The following is a 13,521-nucleotide window of genomic DNA, read 5'->3' as shown; positions in this document are numbered from 1 at the left end:
TATAATTCAATAATAAAAAGATAAATAACCTATTTAAAAAATTAACAAGGGATCTGAATAGACAGTTCTAAAAAAAAGAAAGATATACTAATGACCAAGAAGCCCAAGAAAATATGTTCAACATCATTAGTCATTAGGGAAATGTGACTGAAAACATTGAAATACCACTTTATACCCACTAGCATGGTGAGAATCAAAAAGACAGACTAGCAGCATGGGCAAGGACGAGGGGAAACTGGAATCCTCAAACACTGCTATTGAGAATAAAAAAATGGAAAGACCACTTGGGAAAACAGTACTGCAGTTTCTCAAAATGTCATACATAGAATTATATGACCTAACAATTCCACTCCTAGGTAGGTGTCGAAGAGGAATGAAAAGGCATGTCTATGTAAACTCTTGTATACAAATGCTCATAGCAGCATTGCTAATAAAAGTAAAAAAGGCATGTTAGCCCAAATACCACTTACATGATAAACAGAAAAAGAAAAGGTGGCGTATCCATACAATGTAATTGTATTTGGAAATAAAAAGAAATGAGATAATAGATGGTACTATATGGGTGTATCTTGAAAACATTAGGCTAAGTAAAAGAAGGTGGTCACAAAAGAACAAATACTGTATTACCCCATTTATATGACATGTCCATAATAATCAAATTTACAGAGAGAAAGAAGATAAGTGGCTGCCGGGGTGAAAGAGGTTAGGGAGACCTGGGAGGGACTGCTCGCTGATGGGTACGGGGCTTCCTTTTGGAATGATGACGGCGTTCTAATATTAAATTGTGGTGATGGTTGCGCAACTGTGAATAAACTAAAACTACTGAATTGCATGCTTCAAATGGGCGAACTGTACATTTTAAATGAATGAACTATATGATATGTGAATTATATTGCATAAAGCCTTTAAAAATTATACACAGGGGGACCATTCTAAAAGCATTCTAAAAGCCTTAGTGTCTACCAGAAACCTGGGTGTGTATTCTCGGCTCTCCCAACACATCTGTTTCCCTTTCCCGCCCCCCCCAGCGTGCCCTGGACATTCCTGCCCGAAGACGACCGATACAATCTGACTTACGCTTAATAAAACCTTTCCCCATAGATAATCTAAAATAAACTGGAACTCAGTAAAAAAATATCCACAGGTGCCAAATTGATGACGAACAGCCTCATAAAATGCCCCTTTGTACATTTTTTCAAGTACTGAAGGATGACTATTGATTACAACACACTTTTTAATAGAAAATATTTGTGGAGATTGATGCCACCCATGGAAAACGAAGACACTGTTTAGGCTTAGTAACCTCTAACGTTTGCAAACTGCAACAGTTTCAAATGTATAACTTGACAGTGAACACAATGTATGAAAATACAAATTTAAGTCAGAAGGTTTTTTGTGGTTACTCAAAACAATGATGCCTCCGCATCAGTTTCTTCTTGCTGAAGGAAGTGTGAGCGGAAACGAGTTCCTCTTTCATGAACTCAACTTGACACAGAGCTGGAGATGCTCCTTCTTTTTAGGAAGCGGGGAGAAAAGTAAGTGGCGGAAGGAGAAAGGGGAGGACAGTGAGAGTGGACAGAACCACACCAGCTGCCACCTCCTTCTCTGCCCCTTCTGCGTTTCCGGCTGCTTCTCTCTAACTGGGACTCACCAAGTCGACAGGCTCCACCGGTGGCTGGTTTGGTTGAAATACAGAGTCCTCAGTCTCTTCCTCATTCTTTTTAGAAGGCATTTGCTTAGAAGGCAGCAAGTTATACCACAGAGTGAAGATCTCATTGGAAAACGGCAAATCTGCCAGACTGACTTGGGTCCCAGCCTACGTGCAGTGGAAGAAAAAAAGAGGGAGGAAGTGAAATGTTTTTATATTCAGATTTGCTCCCAATATAATTAAGATGATTGGGCAAGCTTGTTTTAGGGTAAGAAACATGTGATACTCATGACATAAAGCACTAGTGGGTTGCTTTTTATAACCTGAAGATGTTTTTACATTTTTTAGGTGTGACTAAATAAGAAACCACCCCGATCTAGAAGCCAGCTCTGGGGCTGTGCCTTGAGGTGCTATTTCGCCAAAACCTCACGACGAAGCATGCAGTATTTTGTAAGTGTGAAATTATTTTTAAATAAAAAGTTAAAAAAATAAAAAACAACAAAGTATAAACCATAATGCATCTTACAGTATGCTATGAATGATCTGACTTATTTACAAAAATTCATTACCCAATGGAAAATTCAAAAACAAATGACAAACACTACTGTGGTTTATAAGTAAGAAATTAGAAAAATTTTTCTTTGGATAAGTGAGTTAGTAGAATGTGGAAATACATAAAGGTTCAAAGCTTTTTTATTCCACCAAATCACACATATCAGCCAGAATCTGAAACAGTACCGTTTTATACAAGACTATTAATTAACGTAGTTCCTCGCTTTGTGGAGCTGCTGACACATACACTATTACACATGCTAAGCCTTTATGACGGCCCAATGAGTCTGTCATCTTGCTTCTAACGTTTTTTATTGCCAGACAATACCAAATATTTTCTATATACAGAAAAAAAAGTAATAAGAGATCTTTCGCTCTTTTAACTTTGTGCATTGTGAAATTGTTTATTACTCCGCAGGGCAAAGTTCAGCTGGAGACCCACACTGTTGTCTAACACATGTGAACGCCTTATTTGACTTGCGTGCAGTGGTTTTCTGATTATGATGTCCCGGGGTGTGTTAAATTCACTATTAGCGGTGTGAAATCTTCTGCTTTAGCCTTTAAATATCGTATTGCCCTAAATAGCAATGCGTCTGTCTTTCTAGAAGCTCTACTCCCTGGGCGGAGGAGAATGAGCTGAATAAAGGAGCTTCATCCTCAGTGTCTGGTCACCGTAGATTTGTGACAGTGGGTTAGGTGGGGGACGTCTTGAGTGTCTGGCTCCATCATTAACCAGCTATGTGCACCTATTACCTCTCTAAGCAGTTCTTTATCTGAAAATAGGGGCAACCAGACCTTTTCCTACAATAGTGATGAGGATGACAATGAAATAATGTATTCAAAGCCCCCAGCACAGACTCGCATTGAGGGTAATAAACATATTTCTGGCCACAGTCTTAACCAGGGTCAAAGTGTTCTAGCCAAAGGGTAGAAATGGAAAGTAGATTTTTCAGAAAACCACAACATTGGAGCAGATGTGAAAGGTCTGGAAGGAGAGAGTGAGACCCCGAGACCACCGCTGGGTCTCTCAGAGGCGCGGGGCACTCTGCAGTGACATCGGGGCTGGCAGAGAGCAGCGGGGTGCTCTCCCTAGAGCACGCGGTGGCGACCGCCGAGGACACGGCCCCAGGGGTGCCTACCAGGCAGTCCTCCCGGCGCTGCCGGCCGGCACAGCAGAGGTCCACCCTCAGCGTCTTCTGCTGCAAGGCCGTCTGGGACACGGCCACTCTGAACACGTCGTTGAACAGAACGGATTCCGTGGCCGGGTGGACTTTTGTTCGGAACAGGCAGCTGACATCTGTCGAGGAGGGAAGCAGAGCAACCCGGAAGTACCTGCGGGAATGAGAGAGAGAGAGAGAGAGAGAGAGAGAGAGAGGGAGGGGGGGGGGTCAGAGGCTCCTCACTGGACCCGGCTCGCAGCTACCGTCGGAAATTACTGCCAGGGAGAGAGGGGGGTACCGCGGAGTCGGTTACCAACAGAAGCCTCTGCTGCAGTGATGGCCCTGTCCCTGCTCAGTGACACAGAGGCTCTGTTCCTAGCCCGCCGCGCCTCCTGGGCCCCACCTGCCCCTCCCCACGGGCCACAGCACAGGAACGGGGCGGGCAACGAAGGCGAACGATGCCTGCGACACAGAGGAATTGAATGTCCCACCTGCCCATGGACGGCCAGCTGCAAACTCTGAGCCGGGGAAGGGAGGGACACCCTATAGATACTGGTGGCTTTGTCCCAAAGAATACTCCTCCTGAGTACTTAACAGGAGATGCTGATAATCATGTCCCAGGAATGGAACACGCTATCTGGCTAGAGAACAAGAAGGGCTGAGTAGCACACTGTGACAAGAATTTATTTTTTATTTTTATTTTTTTTGTATTTTTCTGGAGCTGGAAACGGGGAGAGACAGTCAGACAGACTCCCGCATGCGCCCGACCGGGATCCACCTGGCACGCCCACCAGGGGCGATGCTCTGCCCCTCCGGGGCGTCGCTCTGCTGCGACCAGAGCCACTCTAGCGCCTGGGGCAGAGGCCGAGGAGCCATCCCCAGCGCCCGGGCCATCTTTGCTCCAATGGAGCCTCGCTGCGGGAGGGGAAGAGAGAGACAGAGAGGAAGGAGAGGGGAAGGGGTGGAGAAGCAGATGGGCGCTTCTCCTGTGTGCCCTGGCCAGGAATCGAACCCGGGACCTCCACATGCCAGGCTGACGCTCTACCACTGAGCCAACTGGCCAGGGCCTGTGACAAGAATTTAAAACAGATGAAATTCAATGGTCCAAAATGTGTTACCACATCAAGCATCTCAGAGTGTCAGAAACAAGAATCTGTTTTAAGAGTCTTATGCTTTGTAAAATTCAAAAGAGTTAGAAAAAACAGTAACTTCTAAAACTACTTTAAGGTGAATTTTCTGAGTGTACATTATAGGAGGACTCATATTCCGGAAACAGCACAAGATATTTTCTTTTAAGTCCCAGAAAAAGGACACCCATTGAGCCCATTGCCAGGCTTGTCCGACTCATATGCTCAAGATGCCCTTCCCCAGTGACAGAGACTGTGACTCCCGTGCGGACTGCAGGTGGCTGCCTTGTTTCTGTTTGTACACACACAGGTTGTGGAGAGCCAGTCCCAGACACCTAGTGGGTCCGGGCCGCGCCTGCTGTCAGGACTCGAGCCAGCAGGAGCCCTCTTTCTCCGCCTTCATGGAAAAGCAACCTCACTGGACAGGAGTCTCCGTTTCTCCAGACTCCCACTGTACTCTGTCCCGGGGACCTCACCAGCATGACCCCAAAACGTTTTTCGCAGGAAAAACTGAGGGTTTCCACGGTTAAGGGCTCAAGGCCCAGGGGGAGGCAGGTAGGGGTGCTCTGCTACTCATTCTTTGGTGGGGGGTCCTCCCCAGCCTGGAGTCTGCAGCCCCGCACTGGGGCTGCTGCCGACCGCTGGGCGCTGGCATACACTCTGCTGGTCGTAACTAACAATCAACAACCGAGTCTTGAGTTCAGAGGAAAACAAGAGCTATGTCAGGGCTAGGTCATCCTGGCCGTCACTTTTAGCAGTGTCGTTACTTAGGCCAAGGCTTTCCTGCGTGGCTTGAGGTCACGTGGCTGTGCACCACAGGCAGGCTCGGGCCAGTCAGCCAGGTCCCCGCCCACGGCTGGGGAGCAGCAGTGCCCGTTGTCCTCACCACAGAGAGCCGCTGTCGACCCTGACCTTCCCCCGCTGTCCCCCCACCTCCAGACGACACGTGTCTGTGACTTCCTACGAGGTGAGTGAGAGTGACCGTCACTGGTCTGGCAGCAGCAGAACGTCTGAGGACGCTGGCACTTACAACATGAGTTTAAAGAAAGGACGCATCCTTGAGGGGTTCTGTACCTGACAGGTGACTGTCACTGTTCATAGATTTGGTCCCTGGCAGACCTGTCTTCTACAAGAAGTGCTAGACTAAAATTAATTTAATGATAAAACAAATTAAAAGGCAGCCAACAGCCCACTCTAATATCCCCGCCTATTGAACAGTAGGGCGCGGTTACGAATACCACCATAAAGCCAGTCGTTCCCCGAATACTACTGACCGGTGTTCCCAACCTTAGTCCTGGACGAGGGCTCTCTGGGTGACCTAGCCACTCCCCCCTGTGCCTTCCTTCCTCGCTGGTCTCTCTAAGAATGTGCCCCTCCCAGAACTTGGTATCGGGAGGTCCTCGAACCCACTGCCCTCCCGGAACGCTGTCCCCGCCGCCAGCTTTGATGATAGTCAATACACAGCCATTCACTGCCTACTAAGTACTCTCCACTGAGGTCGTCAATACACAGCCATTCACTGCCTACTAAGTACTCTCCACTGAGGTCGTCAATACACAGCCATTCACTGCCTACTAAGTACTCTCCACTGAGGTCTCTGTTTCTTAGATCGTTTCTTTTTTTCTGACAATTCTTTTTTTTTTTTTAATTTCTTTTAATTTTTATTTTATTTATTCATTTTAGAGAGGAGAGAGACAGAGAGAGAGGAGAGAGAGACAGGGGGGAGGAGCTGGAAGCATCAACTCCCATATGTGCCCTGACCAGGCAAGCCCAGGGTTTCGAACCGGCGACCTCAGCATTTCCAGGTCGACGCTTTATCCACTGCGCCACCACAGGCCAGGCTTTCTGACAATTCTTAAGAGTATCAGAATATGATCTTAAAAGGACAATTAAGAAAAAAAAAAAAAAAGGAAACTCACAGGAAAAACATCTAGAATTCTCACACTGAGTTTAGCTAATGTCTTTCCCACTGAGAAAGACGCTCTGTCACGGAGGGAAACGTCCTTGCTGGGCAGAGTGCAGAGGGCGGCTTCCCAGCTCTGTCCTACTCCCAGGCCCTGTCCTGGCACATTCTATGCACTGTTAAGTGCAGGGTGGACCTCGAGAGTTTGAGGTCTAAGTCAGGGATTCTACGATGAAATCTGGCTTCTTCTTGGTACTTTATAGCCACTGGTCCTTCAGAGAGTCACCGAGACTCGAACTCCACAGTGTGGCAAGGAACAGAGAGAAAGATCTGTAGAAACCCCTGCCGGGAGACAGCAACCGTCAGCATGATGCCACTTCCTCGGGGCGCATGGCTTCATGAAGCAAGGCAACTTCGAAAAACTACTGGTTACAGGGAAGTGCGTATTTAATGATAAAAACATGACGCTCTTACATGTAGCATGATATGCTTGCCAACGTTGTCCGGATAAACCAAATTTAATCACCACGTTCTCATGTAAAAAGTCAGAAAATGTCTCAAGCCAAGTTGTGAGGAGTCACAAGGTACCAATAACAAACATTTTAACTGTATTTAAAAAAAACCATGCCCCTCCCCAGCATAATACAGAATTCCTGGTTGAAAATGGAGATAAGAAGTCTTGTTACCTATTCTTAATAATGAGTTGGCTGAATAACATCAAAACCCAAAATGCTTTTTCCACTTTCTCCTTTCCTCTTGGTCTTTGCCTGCTGTGGACGGCACACGGCCAGCCCCACCCGTGTGCCCACACCTTCACAGATGGACTGCGTGATCACCATGTAGAGCGATCACATGTGGACGGTTCTAAGCGCCGCAATTTGTTCTTCACCGATTTTACTTACACCTTTGAAGTATGAGGTATCAGGAAGGCATGAAGGTTGCGCAGCTGCGCGATGATCACCATGAAACTTGACCTTTTTGCATCGTATCTGTCGAGAGAGAAGCTGATGAAATGAGGAAAGGGCACGGGCCAGTGGTCACCGCACAGAATTCCAGGCGCGCCTCTCCCTCACGCCATGCCCCTCTCCCAAGCACACACCCATTCCCCCACACCCCCACCCCGCGCACGCGCCCCTACCTGAGTCCGATCTGCACCTGGGCTGTCTCCAGGATGGCGGCGTCTTCTTCACTGTAGGTCACATCTTCCACTTCACTAGGCCTGGGGACCGGGAGACAGAGGGCGCGGGAGAGCAGTTTATTCATGGTAAGGTGACCAATCCTCCTCCTTTAGGGAGGACAGTCCTTTTGTAAGTTCCGTCCTCCCTCGAAAAGTGTCCTCCTACATGTCCTCCTTTTTGATATTGGAAGACTAATCTGTAAATGTCCGTATTCGATTGATGCAGAGTTGATCTACTGCGTGTAATGTGACGTATTTGTATCTAAATGAGTACTTTTTTAACAATTATTATTATTATTAAAAATTAATAGGCATGTAAGCATAATTACAATATAAAATATTACAAATGTTTTTATTATGCATTTATCATACTATAGTGTATTATTGTTGCAATGAATAAAATGTTTCTTTTTTTTATGATATTGTTTTCTTCAATTTATTTTTGTCCTCCTTTTCATTGTAAAAAAGTTGGTTATTAATGGGAATCTCGATGGTTAGTTACGGTTACTGCCTGCCACTTAGTCTGAATGAAAACCTGAGTTAACCGCCCTCCTATGGGCCCCTGGGGCTGATCCTGCAGAGGCTCTCTGAGGTTTGCTTCCATTGTCAAGGGGAGTCTGTCTCTGCTGCCCCACTTTCCTGAGCCTCCCTGGGGTATGCCACACCCCTAGGCACATCCCGGGCTTTCCCCCCGAAACACACTAGGGAAGCTTGATGTGCCAGGCAGGCCGTGGCTAACCGCGCCAGCGCCTCACTCACGTCCAGGGTGCGGTGTCCGAGTGCGCCCACCTGTTTGCCAATTCCCCAGTGGACAGCCCGTGTCTGGCACACTGAAGTTCCCATGCACCCCGTTCCTGCAGTGCTGCAGCCCTGACACTGCAAAGGGCGGGCTAAGGGCCGCAGGGCGCTCCAGTCTGTCACCCGCACCCAGGCGACAGGGCGGCACGGTAACCTAGAAGCCCCACCCCCGCTGGAGGCGGCTCTTACTGTTTCACAAACGCTTCGTAGACCCCGCTGTCGCCAGCCATGGATTCGTCCGACACCGCAGCCGACACACAAGCCGTTTTCTCCCCAAGCAGGTGGATCCCTCTTCTTTTCGGTAACGACTTCTCCACATCTAAGGAAGGAAGAGGGTCGGCAGCAATGAGGATTTCTGATCAGGACACAGTTGACACCGCTACGTATAAAATACAACACACGGTCTTGTTCTAAGAGATGCAAAATAAAACTCCCGTCCTAGAAGCAGGGGTGTTACGATTCAAACCAATAAATGCGGATGGTTCAATGCTTTGTGACTTGTAACGGTCCTGGGACACCCCTCATTGTGGGGCGCCTTTGTGGAAGAATATGGCTTTTCTTTGTCCTAAAATATTTCAAGGGAAGGGGGTATTACACATTTTCTCACTAGTCCCGTGTCTCTCTTTTTTACAGATCCACTGCAGTCACTAAACACGCGGGCGAGACCAGCCTGCCTCCCCCAGGTATCAGAGACATTTCTGCGGTCCGGAGTGTCCAGCTCCGCGGCGGCACGAAGGGACCCCTCTCCCCTCTGACTCGCCCCGTTTCTCCCCATGCCGCAGTCCACAGCTCCTGTACTAAAGAGCAATCGTCTTTCACTTAGAGAATGCCTCACCCGCTAATACCATTAAAACACAACTCTGTGCTGCGGCATCTTGAGCGCCAACCACCACTTCACTTTTATCTCTAACTCGTATTCATCCGCCAGCATCCCGCGGCGAGCAAGCACTCAGCCGAGGCTGTGTTCCCACGTAATAAGCTGCGAGCCTGCGGAGAGCTTTCATCCTTGCAGGCACCGAGCCCGGGCCGCTATTGGTATGCATTTCGCCCCCTTCTGAGTCCTGACTTTACATCTTGTTAAAATGTTTAAGTTTAAGGCTTCAGATTACGGGATTGATTGCTGGCAGTGGGACTGCTTTTTCCTTGATGATGGAATGTCTTCTCTCTGCCCACCCCCCTGTGTGAGGGGTAAAGGTGATGACAAGATTTATTGATCACCCCCAGGAATAACCACAGCAGCCTGAAATTGACTTTGACAATGACAGAGACCGACTGTGAAAGGACTTCGGAGTTATTCTGACGGGGACGTAGTGTCTGGCCTCCGGCAGGGACTGGCGCTGCTGAGCACATGGATGTAGAGGGAAGTCACTCGACCTGCACGAGGCACTGAGCACAGAGGAACACGGACAGTGTCACTGCATCCCTACCACAAGCCACCCACTCCACGCGAAGGTCAGATGTCCCCTGAACAGACAGGTGCTGGGACCTGACCCAAAGAGAATTCGCCTTGATGGCTAAACAATAGCTTTCAGTTGTTTTCACATATGAAGCTAAACACCACTTGCAAACGAAGTTCTCCAATGTATTTTCCCTCGAGGTGACTTCCTAAATGCATATTCTTTGTTTTGTGGATATACATATATATTACTGATTGATTATATGTTTCATGGAAGCTCAGAGGCACTGGTCTCTAGGCAGAAGCTCCTCAGAGAGACACGGGGGTCAGGAGCAAGGCAGGACAGGGACTTGGGGGCTTCGGGTCCCCCACAGGTGGGGACAGACCTTGGGTGACGTTCTCACTAGTTTCTCCCCCTTCTCCAGCATCTGGCTTCACTGACTGGCTCCTCCCCGAGGACTGATTGTTGAGAAGTGGTCAGTAGAGCACACCCCAAACACAAGAGCAAGTGCAGCTTTGACATGTTCAAGAAATGTAGGACCCTTCAAGGCCCAAGCAAGGAAAACGGCACCCAAACCCCTCTACCTCCTTCTCTCTTCTTCACAAGTTTCAATGGTTTGTGGTATGAAGGGTGATTAGCAGTGTTACTACTTATCGCCACATGCTATAATAATTACCGCGAACTGAGTGCGCGCACCAGGCACCCTGAGACGCTTTAGATGGACAGGGCATAAGCCTCCCAGGACCCACGTGGTAGATGCCATGTCACCCCCCCCCCCTTTTCAGATGAGGAACAAGCTGGAGACACTGAGTAACACGCCTGCAGCATACACAGCACAAGGACAGTCACCGGCAGCCGCAGCGGGAGTGTAGGTGTGGCCGCCCCGGGGTGAGCTCACCACACGTGCTGTATCCATCCGCAGGACACGGAGCCTTGCGCGGGTTTCTTTGCTTTCCTGGAGCCGGGGTGCAAGCACCATTCCTATGCCAATTTTCCTTAGGGTTAGTTACATCAGGGACACGTTACCCGTGGCTCTGGCGCCCATACCACACACCTATCTCCTGCTCCCTGACCGTGCCCCAGACCTGGCCTGGCAGGTGGCTCTCAGTCTTCAGGATTGGAAACCACGCAAGCAAGATAGATTCTTCTATCTCTTTGAACATCTGAACTGGCCAGATCAAGCAATACTTAGAATTCCTTGGACTACAAATACAAATGAAAAATGCTTCTTGAAACAGCAAGAAGATGCTTCCTAGTAGGCTGGTCCTCGCCTATGCTGAGGACACACAGTAACCGTGCAGATGTGAACGGGCGTCAGGGCATGCTGCAGTGTGATTTCCATCTCCCTGGGCTGGCGCGATGGCAACCCTCTGCCCTCGGACCACAGCTGGGGGCGTGCGCCTGCGAGGGTACCACCTTGTCCTCAAAGGAACACAATTACAACAGAAGTGAAATGCCCCCTCTGCTTCTGCCTCTCTGAGTTCCAATGCAGGGGAAAGGGCTCTTCGGCTGCCCCTTCCTGAGCTGCAATGAGAAACGCGGCCAGAAGATGGCAGGGTGACACTACACACGGGCACCAGCCTGCTACAAATTAGGCAGAAAGGGAGAGTCTGGCATAAAACAAAAACTGTACTTACACGGAATTCCCTGAGCAGCCTAAACACTGAACCCTGGTACTAATTAGCTGGTATGCTAATTGCTTTGGTTTTCATCTGTTTTAGGCCAACTTTTTCAAAGAAAGCCCTTTTTTCTGCCTTGTTCTTTCAGAACCAGAATCTGTTCGAAAGCAGGAAGTGTGTCCACAAAGCGTGTCCCCATCACTGCCGCACACAGCGGTGTCACAACACAGCAGATGCCTAATGATTAATTACCAAGGGAAGGTGATTTTATTTGATAAAATAAAAAAAACCCCTAAGTCAAGGCAAAATAAAAGAGCAGCAGAAAGAGAAGGGGCACCGCCCAGCACCTTCTCGAAGGGTTTATACGGGAAAAGTAACCCTCCGGGAAATCGCTCAGATAACAGATACACAGTGACGAAAACTGACTTGACGTTAGGTGATGGGTCTACGACATAATCAACAGTTCAGATGCTATGGAAACGTTTACCTGAAACCTATATACTCTTATTGATCAATGTCACCCTGTTAGATATAATTTTCTAAATAAAAATTTTTTAAAAATCGCTCCGAGGGAACACGGGAAAGCGAAGTCCCCACTTACCTGCAGCTCCTTCATAGAACGGCTCCCTGGCACACTCGTGGAGGTCTTTGTCCTCTAGAAGAGCCTGGGAGGGGCCTCCTGACTCAGGGTCCAGCAACACCGGGTGTTCGCTGAGGCCCATGTCTGCAAAGTGCCTACTCAATTCACAGTCGTCAAAGTCCACGGCGAACTGGTGGAGGGCGACGTCGTGGGAAGACAGGAGAAACGTGCCTTCTAACACCAAGGGTGAGCCAGGGGGCGACAGGGAGGAGAGCGAGGACCGGGAGGACAGGGACGTCAGCGACTTGGGGGCCTCGGTCAGCGGGGGGGTGTGGCCTGCGGCTGCGGCCGCGGCCCCGCAGGGACCGCTCTGGCCGGGGGACTTGACCACCTCGTTTTCGTGGATGGTGGTGATAGGTCCGGAAGGAATGTAACCACCCTTTTCTTGCAGGAGGAAGTCCAGTTTATACTGATAATCCGCGTCCATCTGGTCACCCTGACTGGTGTAGTAGAGCTCGCTGGAACTGAGGGAATTGAGTGACCCTCTGCTGGAGGTGTTCAGAGACCCCCGACTGGAGGCCAGGGAGCCCAGGCTGCTCCCAGATGACATGGACAGGGTGCTGGCCGACAGGCTGTGAGGAGAAAAGCCCATGTTGTAAACTGGGACCACACAGAACCCGTGCCCACACTGCGGGCTCCTTCAGAGCCACCTCGGCCTGTGTCGGGAGAGGAACTTGCCGTGCCGTTACACCCTGTGTCTCCTGATTTCTTCACAAACGTTTCCAACCTGGCTCTCTAAATTCTCTTAAACAGCAACCCTACTTTTATTAAAAGAAATCAACCCCCTTTTGCAAAAGTTACAAAAGGGGGGAGGGGTAGCTTAGATACCTATTGATATCTAATCAATACCTGCACAGATATTCAGAAGCGACTATGTAATATAAGACACAGAAGGGGGTGAAGAGTACAGTGGCTTTGCTTAAAAAAAACAAAACTTCTTATTTGAGAGAGAAACAAGCCGGCTTATGAGGATGGAGAGGTTCCCCGAGGGCCCCTGGGCTCACCCTCCTGTCCTCTGTGTGTGGACTGACACAGTCAGTGTGTGACCACACGGCTCTCCCCACCTCCCTTTTTTTTTTTTTTTTTTAATTTTTTTTTTTTTTTGTATTTTTCTGAAGCTGGAAACGGGGAGAGACAGTCAGACAGACTCCCGCATGCACCTGACCGGGATCCACCCGGCACGCCCACCAGGGGCGACGCTCTGCCCACCAGGGGGCGATGCTCTGCCCCTCCGGGGCGTCGTTCTGCCGCGACCAGAGCCACTCTAGCGCCTGAGGCAGAGGCCAAGGAGCCATCCCCAGCGCCCGGGCCATCTTTGCTCCAATGGAGCCTTGGCTGCGGGAGGGGAAGAGAGAGACAGAGAGGAAGGAGGGGGGGTGTGTGGAGAAACAAATGGGTGCTTCTCCTGTGTGCCCTGGCCGGGAATTGAACCCGGGTCCCCCGCACGCCAGGCCGACGCTCTACCGCTGAGCCAACCGGCCAGGGCCTCCCCACCTCCCT

The 13,521-nt window shown here is 49.3% G+C and overlaps 1 protein-coding gene across 1 annotated transcript in view; it reads right to left on the bottom strand.

Annotated features, from left to right (window-relative positions):
• The window catches only part of WWC2 (WW and C2 domain containing 2), a 169,885-nt gene that overhangs the window by 29,676 nt on the left and 126,688 nt on the right, over nucleotides 1-13,521 (bottom strand). The window contains exons 11-16 of the mRNA XM_066380135.1: nucleotides 11,983-12,593; nucleotides 8,555-8,684; nucleotides 7,529-7,609; nucleotides 7,293-7,379; nucleotides 3,340-3,532; nucleotides 1,652-1,816 (exon numbers count right to left, since the gene is read on the bottom strand). Coding sequence (XP_066236232.1) covers nucleotides 1,652-1,816; nucleotides 3,340-3,532; nucleotides 7,293-7,379; nucleotides 7,529-7,609; nucleotides 8,555-8,684; nucleotides 11,983-12,593 — 1,267 coding nt within the window. The remainder of the gene's footprint in view (nucleotides 1-1,651; nucleotides 1,817-3,339; nucleotides 3,533-7,292; nucleotides 7,380-7,528; nucleotides 7,610-8,554; nucleotides 8,685-11,982; nucleotides 12,594-13,521) is intronic.

This window comes from Saccopteryx leptura, chromosome 4 (assembly GCF_036850995.1).
Source record: "Saccopteryx leptura isolate mSacLep1 chromosome 4, mSacLep1_pri_phased_curated, whole genome shotgun sequence".
Lineage (NCBI taxonomy): Eukaryota > Metazoa > Chordata > Mammalia > Chiroptera > Emballonuridae > Saccopteryx > Saccopteryx leptura.
This window is presented reverse-complemented; position numbering and strand designations above follow the sequence as displayed.